Source organism: Cydia strobilella, chromosome Z (genome assembly GCF_947568885.1).
Source record: "Cydia strobilella chromosome Z, ilCydStro3.1, whole genome shotgun sequence".
Classification (NCBI taxonomy): domain Eukaryota; kingdom Metazoa; phylum Arthropoda; class Insecta; order Lepidoptera; family Tortricidae; genus Cydia; species Cydia strobilella.
The window spans coordinates 46,185,605-46,198,258 of NC_086068.1; the positions used below are offsets into that span (position 1 = coordinate 46,185,605).

At 36.8% G+C, this 12,654-nt stretch overlaps 1 protein-coding gene across 1 annotated transcript in view; it reads left to right on the forward strand.

Annotated features, from left to right (window-relative positions):
• Positions 1-11,970, forward strand: part of LOC134753904 (flap endonuclease GEN) — a 28,016-nt gene extending 16,046 nt beyond the window's left edge. The window contains exons 8-11 of the mRNA XM_063689868.1: positions 1,838-2,006; positions 2,365-2,509; positions 3,086-3,163; positions 10,973-11,970. Of these exons, the coding sequence (XP_063545938.1) occupies positions 1,838-2,006; positions 2,365-2,509; positions 3,086-3,163; positions 10,973-11,862 (1,282 nt within the window). The 3' untranslated portion in view covers positions 11,863-11,970. The remainder of the gene's footprint in view (positions 1-1,837; positions 2,007-2,364; positions 2,510-3,085; positions 3,164-10,972) is intronic.
• Positions 11,971-12,654: the final 684 nt, after the last annotated feature.

The window sequence follows — 12,654 nt, forward strand, 5'->3', positions numbered from 1 at the left end:
GATCTTTAGTCCATATAAATCATTTTGACCCGAAGCACTAAAAAATAAAATAAAAAGGAGAGATGACTTCATCTTTTTTTTTGTACGGAAAAAAATATATTCAGAAACCTATCGTGTGTGGTTTCATATGAAAGGGCATTCTGAGCCGGTTCTAAAAATATATCACATCATTACATTTCAGTCACGTGTTTTAAATAAAAATAAAAATAATTTTCAAAACATACCTAGTTCGGACTACTTTAGATACGATATGGCAGATTCTTTTTTTGTACAATATACCACAAATGATACGTAATACCCTCATATCTAACCACAAGAAAGCAATTTTGAAAATAATTTAATTAAGATTTTTTTTTAAATTTCAATATACTAAGTAACACAGTTCTACTTCAGTACCTATTTTACGAGACTAATGGAACTACTGCAGATACGGTACATATTAATCATAAAATTATATGTAATAACTATATAATCCTTTAACTGCGCGTTTTCATCAGTTGGTATAGTTTGTTTAGTTTTTCACACAAAATATCAAGTTTCAGATACGATATACATTACTGATTTTTTTGTACAGTATACCACAAATGATACTTAGTATTTTCGTATTTAACCCCAAGAAAGCAATTTTGAAAATATTTTAATTAAGATTTTTTTAAATATTTCTTGTGTAGGTATATTTTTCAATATTTTGAAAAAATTAAACAATAACTGAAATTATTTTCAAAATTGCTTTCTTGGGGTTAGATATGAGGATATTCGGTATTATTTGTGGTATATTTTACAAAAAATAATTCAACGGTATCGTATCTGAAGGATCTGAATTCTGAAGGAAGAAGGAAGGAACTTGGTATGTTTTAATTTAAAACACGTGACTGAAATGTCATAATGTGATGTATTTTTAGAACCGGCTCAGAATGCCCTTTCATTTAATACTACACAATATATATATAGATATAGATAGGTTTCTGAACAAAAATATATTTTTCACTTCTCATGCTCGCAAAGTTCTCCTTTGTGCTAGATGTAGGCTGCACCAAATGCTACTTTTATGCTCTAGAGCACAAAGTAATTTTTTTTAAAGACTAAGACAATCAAATTACCGCCATAGTACACAATAAAACATAATCTGATAATATTGTTATTCCACTTAATTTGGTCCGTTTTTTTTAATAATCCGTGTTTTATATATTACTAAATCATTAAAATCCTACAATACAGCATAGTTATTATAGAAATAAACTACAAAATGTAGTTATAATTTGGCAGTATGAATAAAGACTTAAAACTCCCTCCACACGAATTGCGGCGCGAAGCCGTGAACGCGAGTGTGGACAGTTCGCTAATCAGCGAAATCGACACCACACTCGCGTTCGCGGCTTTGCGCCGCGATTCGCGCACGAGTGTGCAGTGGGCTTAAGGTAAATATGAGGTGTTAAAAATTAAAAAAAAAAAGAAAAAAAATGTATTTTATTTGTTTGCCATTGTTTTATTTTACTCACAATCGAAGTGAAAAGCAGTGTGTATAACTCAGGCACAAACGCCTATTTTAATCCTCGGCTATATTGGTCCTCGCTGCTTCTCGGACCCATAAATTGCCTCGTATGAAAATAAATCGCTTTGTGCCCTTGTTGTACAATCTACTATTTTCCCATACAAAAAAAGATGACGTCATAACTCCTCTCCTTTTTATTTAATTTTTTGGTGCTTCGGGTTAAATTGATTTATATGGACTAGAGATCAATCGTGCCGATTTTCATAGCTTTAACACCATTTGCTGCGTTTTTTGGCAAACCGCTATCACTACACCTCTTTAGTGATTGTACAATATTGTGCACAGATCGAAAGTGAACGCCGTAAAACGAGAGCTGGCGCTGCGCACTCGGGCGCTTTCTTGCGGCATGCCGTTTCCAGAACCTAAAGTTATGAAGGAGTTCCTAGATTCTACTCGTGAAAATTTAGACGTTGACACTCTGAAGAAACCTATACCAAGCCTGGTACAATTTGTGGTATTAATTTTTCTTTATTTTCCGTACCTAAAAATTTTGGACAAATTAATTTGAGATGTAGATGGATTCCCAAAAATTGTGTTTCCTTTATCGATAACCCAATATCTTTATTATTAATATTATTTGATAATTATCACTACTCCTAGACTAAGCTCCTAGAGTTGTGTTTTTGCTCGCTTCTGTATGAAGAGATATTGTATTTATTTTCTTATAATTTACTAAGTTAAAATCTGTTAGGTGTGTGAGTAAAGAGAAACAATGAGTTAGTTAGAATCCCCAGGACATCCCGACGGGATAAAATTAGGGGCTGGTGTTATTGGAATTTCTTGTAAACCTTAATTTTCGTATTATTTTTTAGAAACTTATGTCGTCAAAACTGGATTGGTCGGAAAAGTACAGCGTGCAAAAGTTTTTACCTCTTTTGACAAAGTGGCATTTTCAAGACAACCTAGCCCACAAAACCATTCAACCAGTTACAATCAAGAAAAAACGAAACCCTAAAGGCAAGTTGAAACGAGTACTTAACCTTGGTCATTTCATTAGGTAGTTGCTTTCGTAGTATAGTCGACAACTACAAAATGGTAAAAAATAGGGATACTACTAGATGAAGTACGGCGTTTCGGGAACCAAAGATTTCCTTTGGTAGGATTGGTCCTTAGGACCCAAGATGGATTTGAAAAGTGGAGCCACCAAGATTTTTGATGTAAATTTTGGAGGAGCTCTCAACTTTATCTTGATATCTTTGCTAGGTTAGGTTTGGTATCTAGATGCTGAATTCATTTATGGTATCATACTGACCACCTTCCGAAATAAAAACATATATTATACCTATATATATATATATATATTTTTATTCACGCTTCACGCTTAGACTGCGTGCTGACTGAACCGATTTAGTCCGTATTTGACCTTTTTATGTCATGTACAAACGCAATTATATACAGTGTAAACGAGACTTACAGCTTGTAGACGGACTTGTCCGATAGACGGTCTTCCCAAAATTAACCTCATATATTTTGATGGTTCTAGTTCATGTAGCGCGGTTTACCGTCGTGTTTAATGTCCAATGTCCATTGCAGGTGTGCCCAGTTACGAGGTCCAGTGGACCGATATAGACGGTCAGTACGAGGCCTTCATTTCGGATGAACAGTTTGAAGGCAAGTATTTACTCTAGTAAGGACTGTATTTTTTTATCAGTGTAGAATGTACTTTGTTTCCGAAATGAAGACGAAAAAACAAAGATTTTTGATTCTGACTAATTTATTTGTCTACATATGCTCCTTCTAGCTCGATACAACTAAACCGAGGCTTTTCCGGGGCCATTTTTCCGTTTTCACATAGTTTTCATATAATTTTCAAAATAGCCATTTTTGGCGTCGATTATTTTGGTGTTTGGTGGATTTTTTTGTCGACTGTCGTAGTAGCCATTTTATGAAATTTGGACACATACGTAAGTCGCAAATCCTGCAAATGGTGCAAATGGAGTATTAAATCAAAGAAATACTTAATTTTTTGCCATCGTAATGGTAGCCGTGTGAATCGGCGAGTCATCGTCTTTTTCCTTTTTAATTAAACTTAAAACTGTATGACAACTCGATCCTTAGTTTTCTCCATTTTCATGAAACTGAATCACTTCAAACCTCAATAGTTTTTTGAAAAACAAATAAACATGAACTATTTTTTTTATACTTAATTGAGAGAGATTGCAAATACATAAGTAATTTATATCAATATTTTGAAACTTAATTGTCTATTCGGTTTTTTATTAACTCACCCTCATAGGTATGCCTCATAGGTAGGCATGGCCCGTCGTATCAAACCAAACATTTAATATTACCATACTTGCCCTAAGACCTTATTTAACAGTCGTTTACGACGTGTACAGGGTTGGGCAGATTAAGGGTCGGTTGCACCAAACCGTCTGTCACCGTTTTACCGTTCGCTAAATTTTATTGTATGGGAAGTTTCATAGTTCTCTGCTGCTTGACGTTAAGACGATAGTCGCTGATGTGTCCTTGAGCGTCTTAGCGTCTCTGTACCCGCACCCCGCTCACTGCGATCGTACGTGAATTTACCACAACGAGGTTCAAAGAATAAGCTACAGCCCAGAGGCGCGCGGTTGGCGCTATACTCGTATTTGTGTATCTTTTGCAGATATTTTGTCGTTTGAATATGAGTAGATCATGCGTTTAGTGGAGGTCGTAAATTATAATAAAAATATACTCCCTTATGGATTATACTTTACAAGCCTCAATTAGTTAATTTGTCTTATATCTGTTTCTAACAAATAAATACCTAAGTCAATTCGACAGATTTATAGCTAGAGCTTGGTATGTACTAAATTGAGGCGTACAGTGTGTTTATTCTATAGTCATTTTTTTATCCGTAATAAATAAATATAAATAATGCCATTTAATAGTTAACTTATAAAATTAAGTAAGTACCTACTACCTAGTCTACCTACATATAACATTTTGGGAATTGTTAAATGTTACCTACCTATTAGTGTTAAACTAGTATTATTTTTCGAAGTTCGAAGTTTTCTCAAACATTACGTGGGAATATCATCATTATATTACAAGCGCGCCACAACCAAATCAGCGCTCTGCAGTTATTTATTTTTTGGCCACAATAACTCCGATATAGTGGTTAACGGCTTTGTATGATGAACCCCTGTGGACATCAGCTGCCGCTCCGTTGGTGGGTTGAGGAATGGCAGCCAGCGAAACACGCAAAAAATATATTGTCATCGCCTCCCGCTTGATACTTTGTCAGATGATAGTTTAGATGCTAATGTGAATTAATAAAAATGGTCAGCCGGTTTTATCTCGGTGGACCGTCAGCTGGTCACATGAACATGTAAAAAAAAATATTTTCAGTCATCGCATCCCATTACATTATACTTTGTCACATGATAGTTTAGAATTTAGATGATATTGTTAATATAACAAATCGTCGCCCGGTTGTATCACGGTGGAAAGACCGTCAGCTGTTAAAACATTATTGTTAGTTTAAAAATAATATTAATTGATTTAACCGTTAAGTAGAAATAACCAAAGTTAGCCGCAAAATGGCCTGTTGTATTATTTAATTACGGTGAAACTATAAATTTCAAGAAAAAAATTAAATGTTATAATTGTTGAATAAATAACGATTAATTTTTTTTTTCATAATTGTTTTGTTTACCCATTTACAAGAAATACGCTATAGACCGTAACAGTAAAGTATGTATATAGTTTCTGAATTAAAGAGGTATTATTTACCATTATAATAATTTACTACCTCCACGAAATGCAAGGTCTATTCGTATCTGAACAAGAAAACATTTGTAAAATACGAACTAATTATTGCGTTATAGCATAGGTACTCGTAAAATTGTTGCGGTGGTAAGTAGTACGTTTGATTTTTTCCTTTCGCCTTAATTTATAGTTTCGCCAAAAAAAAAATACGACAGGCCGTTTTGGTCTTTTTACTACACGGCTTAATCAATTGTAAGGGTCATTATTTATAAAAAGTTTATATTTGGATTATGCCTACTTTCATTTATGATTAGCTTATAAATTAATATCAATTGACTCTTACTTGTCACTGCTCGTTTTCATCATCAACCACCACCAAACAATGGGAGATTACCCAATCTCCCAACACAAAAAAATTAAACTTGAAAATAAATAAATAATAAATATCTATATACAACGTAAATTGATAGCCTATATTAATCAATTAATTATTGTTTTGTTAGGAATCGAACTTCATTAAAAACGTAAAAATGGCAATATGTCCGCGCATGTTAGAAAACTTTTATTTTTATATTTCAAATGAAGCTTTCTCAAACATAAGTGGAAATATTGTCATTATTTTCGTAATAAAAGGCTGCGAAACACCGTGTTAAGCGCGCTAAAGCGCGTCAGAATCAAATCAACTTTCTGCAGTTATTTAGTCTTTGGGCACAATAACTCCAATTTTATTGCACTTGGACTCAGTACAAGCATACAGAGTACAAGGAAGGCACGGAGCGACGAGCGACACAGCCTCCTCGTCTCAAAGCTAGCACACGACTGCCGGCCACGCTTTTTTCGAGCTACATACGCACAAAATGTTGAATAATATTCGATTTCTTTGAAAAAATATTATTTTTTAACATTATGAAACGTTGCATTTGTAGTGCCTGTTAAAGCATTTATTTTAGTTTAAAAATAACTTTAATCTAAAAAACCGTTTAGGAGATATAAGCAAAGTTAGTCGCAAAACGGCCTGTCGTAATGTTCCTTTTATGGAGAAACTATAAGTCACAGGGAAAAAGTCAAACGTTAGGAATATTATACATAGAATGTAGATTAATATATATATTTTTCATATTTTTTTGTTGAACCCTTCAGCAGATATATACTCTAGAAAGTAAGAGTTTACGGCCAACAATAGCGACTAGCGCCTTAATCAGTCTGTTAATTGTGGTTGGTGCAACTGGCCCTAAGTGTCCCAGTTTTGTAATGCCATTTATAGCGAAACTTTTTTAAACTATATTATTTTTTATTAATCGAGAATGTATGCGTCTTTATGATATCTAGACGTGAGCTTGATATATATTGTTTTATTTTTATTTTATTGTTTTGAACATGGACGCGAAACGCCAGCTCGTTGTAAATGTATTCAGGCAAAAATTCCGACAGTGCGAGATATTTCAGAAACTAAAACATTTAGATATTATTGTAAGGTTCATATCTCGGACCATTGCGATTTAAAAAAACGGGATCTTCAAGAATCAGGTCCAAACCTAGTTTAAAACCATCTATTCGTGTCAAAAATATAATTAAAAGCGAAAACTAGCCCAATGTGCAGTAAACTCGCTAAAGATATGAAGATATCCCGACGATCAATGAGTCGTATATTACGACATGATCTTGAATTGAAGGCCTACAAAAAACAGAAAAGTTGTATCTTATTGCTTGGCCTAAAGAAGGCATAGAGGGAAATGCTAGGAACACAATTTTTGACTCCGTAAATTTGTTTGGTAGGACTATTTAGGGTTCAGTATTCGCAACGGGCCTAAACGGCCCTTAGAGTCCAGTATAATAACGCGTTCCGGGTGATGATGGGACTGCCTCGCTTCTGTAGCGCATCAGGGATGTTTGCGGAGGCACGCGTCGATTGTTTTCAGGCGATCTTGCGTGGGCACGCCGCTTCCCTGGTGCGCCGAGTGCGGGACAGTTCCAACACCATCCTAAGAATGATAGCGGACAAACCTGACTGTCCCATGATCCTTCACTGTGAGGGACTACATTCCCCTACAAGCGTGATACAGTGGTAGCTAAAATTGAATAGTTTAGATGCCACTGTATTATACCTATTTGTATTATACTTATTTGTAATTTTCTATTTATTATGTGTTCATTTGTTGTAATTATGTTGAATGTTTATTTTCTTGTTTTTCTATGTGTGTAACTTACATGAAATAAATAATTTTGAAATTTGAAATATCAAAAGTAGCCCTGTGCCGCGGGGGAGACGGGGGTTTGAAGGTTATATTTTTCGGTTTTTTATTATATCTCGGAAAGTATGCGTCTGAGCCACTTATACAAGATGAAAAGTGATTTAATTTGTTACAAGTATTATTAAGTCAAGTTTTTCGCCTTGTATAGTTTTTGAGATATTTGATCTTGAAGGTTTATTTGGAGCTCTCAATTTTATTTTGATATCTACATCAATGAAGCTACTAGGCCATGTTTGAAATCGGGAGTGCCAAATTCATTTATGGTATCACATTGACACCATTCCCAAGTAAAAACATATAAACTTTAAACAAATAACTTTTTTTAACTCCTCTTCACGCTTAAACCGCTGAACCGATTTAGTTGTAATTTGGTATAGAGATCTTTAAGTCCCGAGACAGGACATAAAATAGTTTAAAAGTCGAGTGGGCCCGATGGAATCCCTGCGGTTGTGCTGAAGATGTGTGCTCCCGAGTTGGCACCGGTCTTAACGCGTCTTTTTCGGCTCTCTTACTCTTCCGGCGTAGTCCCGACCTCGTGGAAGTCAGCTTTGGTGCACCCGATCCCTAAAAAAGGCGACCGCTCAAATCCATCCAACTACAGGCCAATAGCTATAACCTCCCTTTTCTCGAAGATAATGGAGTCCATTATCAACTGCCAGCTCCTTCGGTACCTAGAGGACCACCAGTTGCTTAGTGACCGACAATACGGTTTCCGTAGAGGCCGCTCGGCTGGTGATCTTCTAGTCTACCTGACACATCGTTGGGCACAGGCGATAGAGACAAAGGGTGAAGCATTGGCTGTTAGTTTGGATATAGCGAAGGCCTTCGATCGCGTCTGGCACAAAGCACTTCTTTCGAAGCTACCATCTTATGGGCTTCCCGAGAGATTATGTGTATGGGTCAGTAGCTTTCTAGCAGACAGAAGCATAAAGTTCGTAGTTGACGGCGAATGCTCAGACTCCATGTCTGTGAATGCTGGTGTCCCCCAAGGCTGTGTGCTATCACCCACGCTATTCCTTCTGCATATCAATGACATGCTGCAAATCAGCGGAATTCATTGTTATGCTGATGATAGTACGGGTGATGCCTCTTACACCGGCCGCACCAATATCTCTCGGGAAAACGTCATCGAGAGCCGGTACAAACTTGTGTCTGAAATTGAGACTTCCCTAAAAGAAATCTCTGAATGGGGTCGACTAAACTTAGTCCGTTTTAACCCTGCCAAGACACAGGTTTGCGCGTTTACCGCAAAAAAATTAGAGTTTGTCGTATCACCTCGTTTTGAGAGCACTCCCCAGACTGCCGCAGCCAGTATCGGAATCCTCGGCGTCGACATTTCGAGTGAAGTCCAGTTCCGCGGCCATTTAGAGGGTAAGGCCAAATTAGCCTCAAAAAAGCTCGGTGTGCTCAACAGATCGAGACAGTATTTCACGCCGGCTCACCGCCTACAGCTGTATAAAGCGCAGGTTCGCCCACACATGGAATACTGTTCTCATCTTTGGGCAGGGGCACCCCAATACCAGCTTCTCCCTCTGGACCGCATCCAGCGAAGAGCGACTCGAATTGTCGACTGCCAGCGTATTTCGGAACGGCTTGACTCCTTGGCGCTGCGTAGAGATGTGGCCTCGCTCTGCATTTTCTATCGCGTGTATAACGGGGAGTGCTCCGAGGAATTGTTCGGATTAATCCCTGCAGCTTCTTTTCGCCATCGCCCTACGCGACAACATTACCATCCTCACCACTTAGATGGTTGGCAGTCCTCAACTGTGCGTTTCTCTAGAAACTTCCTGCCTCGCACAGCTAAACTGTGGAATGAACTGTCGCCTGCGGTATTTCCGGACCGATATGACCTTCAAACCTTCAAGAAAAGAGCGTATTCCCATCTTAAAGGCCGGCAACGCACTTACAACCCCTCTGGTGTTGCGGGTGTCCATGGGCGGCGGTAATCGCTTACCATCAGGTGATCCGTCTGCTCGTTTGCCTCCTATTTCATAAAAAAAGAAAAAAAAAAAAGTTTTTATCTCAAAAATCATACTTTGAAGGTGTGAAATTTGGTGTGAGGGGAATTCAGCTTCTTCGCTGAAGTTGAGTTCCTGAGGTTAATACTGTTTAAATTTAGGTTTGAAGTCATGTTTGGGGTATCAATTTCAACTAAATCAAACATGAAACCCATCCCAAATATTATTTAAATCGGTTCAGCGGTTATTGATTCCCCATACAAACTTCCACCCCACTTTTCACACCCTCAAAAAATGATTTTGGTTTTAAAAACTATCCTATGTATTGTCCCGGGACTCAAATCATCTCTATACCAAATTTCAACGAAATCGGTTCAGCGGTTTAAGCGTGAAGATGTTTAAAAAAAAAACATTTTTTTAAATTTTGTTTTTACTTAGGAATGGTGTCAATGTTGATACCATAAATGAATTCAGCACCTCCGATTTAGACGAAAACGATACTAAACCCGGCCTAGCAGCTTCACTGATGTAGACAATCAAGATAAAAATGAGAGCCCTAAATAAACCTTTAAGAGCGGATATCTCAAAAACGATACAAGCTATCGAAAAACTTGACTTAATAAAACTTGTAACAAATTAAATCACTTTTCATTTCGTATAAGTGGCCATGTCGCTTATTCGCATAGTTTCCGAAATATAATCGAAAAACCGAAAAATGGACGATGGATGGCCGGGGACTTTTGATATGTTCACCCCCTAACTAACTTTTTTGGGCATGTATTTCCTGGCCTATATGGGGATGACTATTATTGCTTTCAACAAGACAGTGCCCCGTCCGATTTTATACCGTGGCAAGAATGGCCTGCATCTTCACCAGACATTCAAATCCGTTGGAATTTTGTATATGGGGATACATGCTCAGCAGGATTGGGAGCACACAGGGAATTAATTTAAATTCATTCAAGCATCGGTTGGTCAAGATATGAGACGATATACCAGATGAGGCAGTGCGTGCCGCGTGCAACTTATTCTATGGTAGAATGCGTAAAGTTATACAGGTTAAAAGAGAGCGATTTGAGCTACTTAATTAATTAATTTTGTAAATATAGAGTATGCTTAAAATAAAAACAAGTTTAATATTGAAATTTGAAGATTTGTTAATGTTATATTTATAATGTATTTGTAATAATATAATGAGTATATTTGGTATCAGTACATTCAGAATGATGTCCTGAACACAGATATATGAGATGACAAGCGCGAAAGTGGTGAGGGTAGTTGCTGTGACGTCATAAAGTCGGCTTTTTACTTTTTTCTTTTAAACATACCATGTGGGGTACCAAACGACAACGCTTTGTGGGTAGATCACAAATACGCGTAAAATAGGCGTGCCAAATAAATGGACAATATACATACCCACGCTCGAAATACATTACCCTCCTTCTGATGCAGTCGGGTAAAAGTACCATTTTATACTTTTTTTTTTTGACGACCGACCCTCTATGTATTTGTTACAGAAGATGAAGATAGAAATACTCCGTGGACGACAACGGAACGCCAAGACTTATTATGGAAATACTATCCGGACTTAGTCGAAGCCTATGAAGAATCAATTAAGAAGCCACAGAAGGAAAATAAATCAGGCCGTAGGAGGAAAAACGATGTCAAGGAAGGCGAAAAGCCTAAGAGGAAGTATAACAGAAAAGTAAAAAAAATAAACGAAAAGCAAATTGTTAATCTCACCGACTCCATAAGAAATTGTGATTTAACAAATAAAACGCCGGGGTTGAATTCCAGTAAGCTATCTGTAAAGGTTGTTAAACTCAAAAGAAAATTAAAAAATTGTTCTAACAGTAAAGGACAAAGAAGTCTTAATAGTTTTATTGCAAGTAAAAAAAGAAGATGTTCCAAGATGTTACATTCATTACGAAATAGCTTTAAAAATATGTCGCTAAAGGATGAGAACAATACCAATATATTTATTGATCTTCAAGACGGTGAGACATTGGTTAAAAAGAAATCAAAACATTTGCTCCATATTTTTCAAACTGCCAGTGAAAGTGTCGACGGGAGTGATTTGTCGGACATAGTCGACGGCATAGTAGCCAAAGCGGCCGTCGTCAAGACCGCAAAGCTTGACCAGAACATGGTTAAACTCTTATTTAATAAACATTCTACGCCGAGAAAGTCAATGGTTAGAAATAGCGCTTTAATAGAATTAAGCTATAATTGCTCAACGCCACAACGCAATTTAAATAAAGCCAATTTCACATCAGAAATAAACTGTAACACGAATACGAGTTATTTCTTCGATAAGTTCTCGGAACACCGTGACGCCTTTGAACTTTCTCTAGAAAATCATGACTTTCAACATTCGAGTAGCGCGGTATACGAAGTCTGTGACTGAAGTATTAGTGTTGTATTGATGTTAATGTACCTAGATAATGAAACTTGACATTTTCTCCTGAAGTCTCGCTCGATACGAGTACAAGGGGTCAAAAATAAAAATAAAAAATGTATTACCTACAAAAGTGTTTTTTATTTGCCTTTGGGTAGACAATGACGCTTTTGCATACTTTGCATGCTTGCCCAAACTCAGCAAACCACATATATCCTCTGCGAAAGTATGCCCACAGGGTTGCCGTAGGTTGGCAAGCGAAGTCTTTGTCGGACATATCTATGTCCGAAAACGTGTTAGTATATCTATACTTACACGTTTTCGACAGAAATTACAGTTACGTAAGTACGTATTGCTAAATTTGCTTACTATTTCGTTATTTCTAATTAATTGATTAATAAAGTACCTAATAGTGAAAACAATAAAAGACATTCCGCACGAGCCATAATATTAGCAAGTTCTATCATTAGTAAAAAATCATGCAGGTTATTAATTTAAATAAAATGACAAAATAAAATAAGAATTAAGTGGGTAGGTACCTATGTCACTACCTATTAATTTTTGCTAAGTATAACCCGTTAATCGCCAAAGATGGCCACGGAAGCGCACGGATACGTAATTCGTGCATTCTGATTGATAAGGTGTACGCGTTGTATACGGGTGGAACATGGGTGGAATAACATTTATGTGTTATTATTCTGTCCCGCCCGTCAGCCAGGCCAGGCGGCAATAGCATAGTTTTTAAGAAGAATTGTTATAAGGACTACGTTTAACTAATACGCTATGTAGATGTCCCATTAT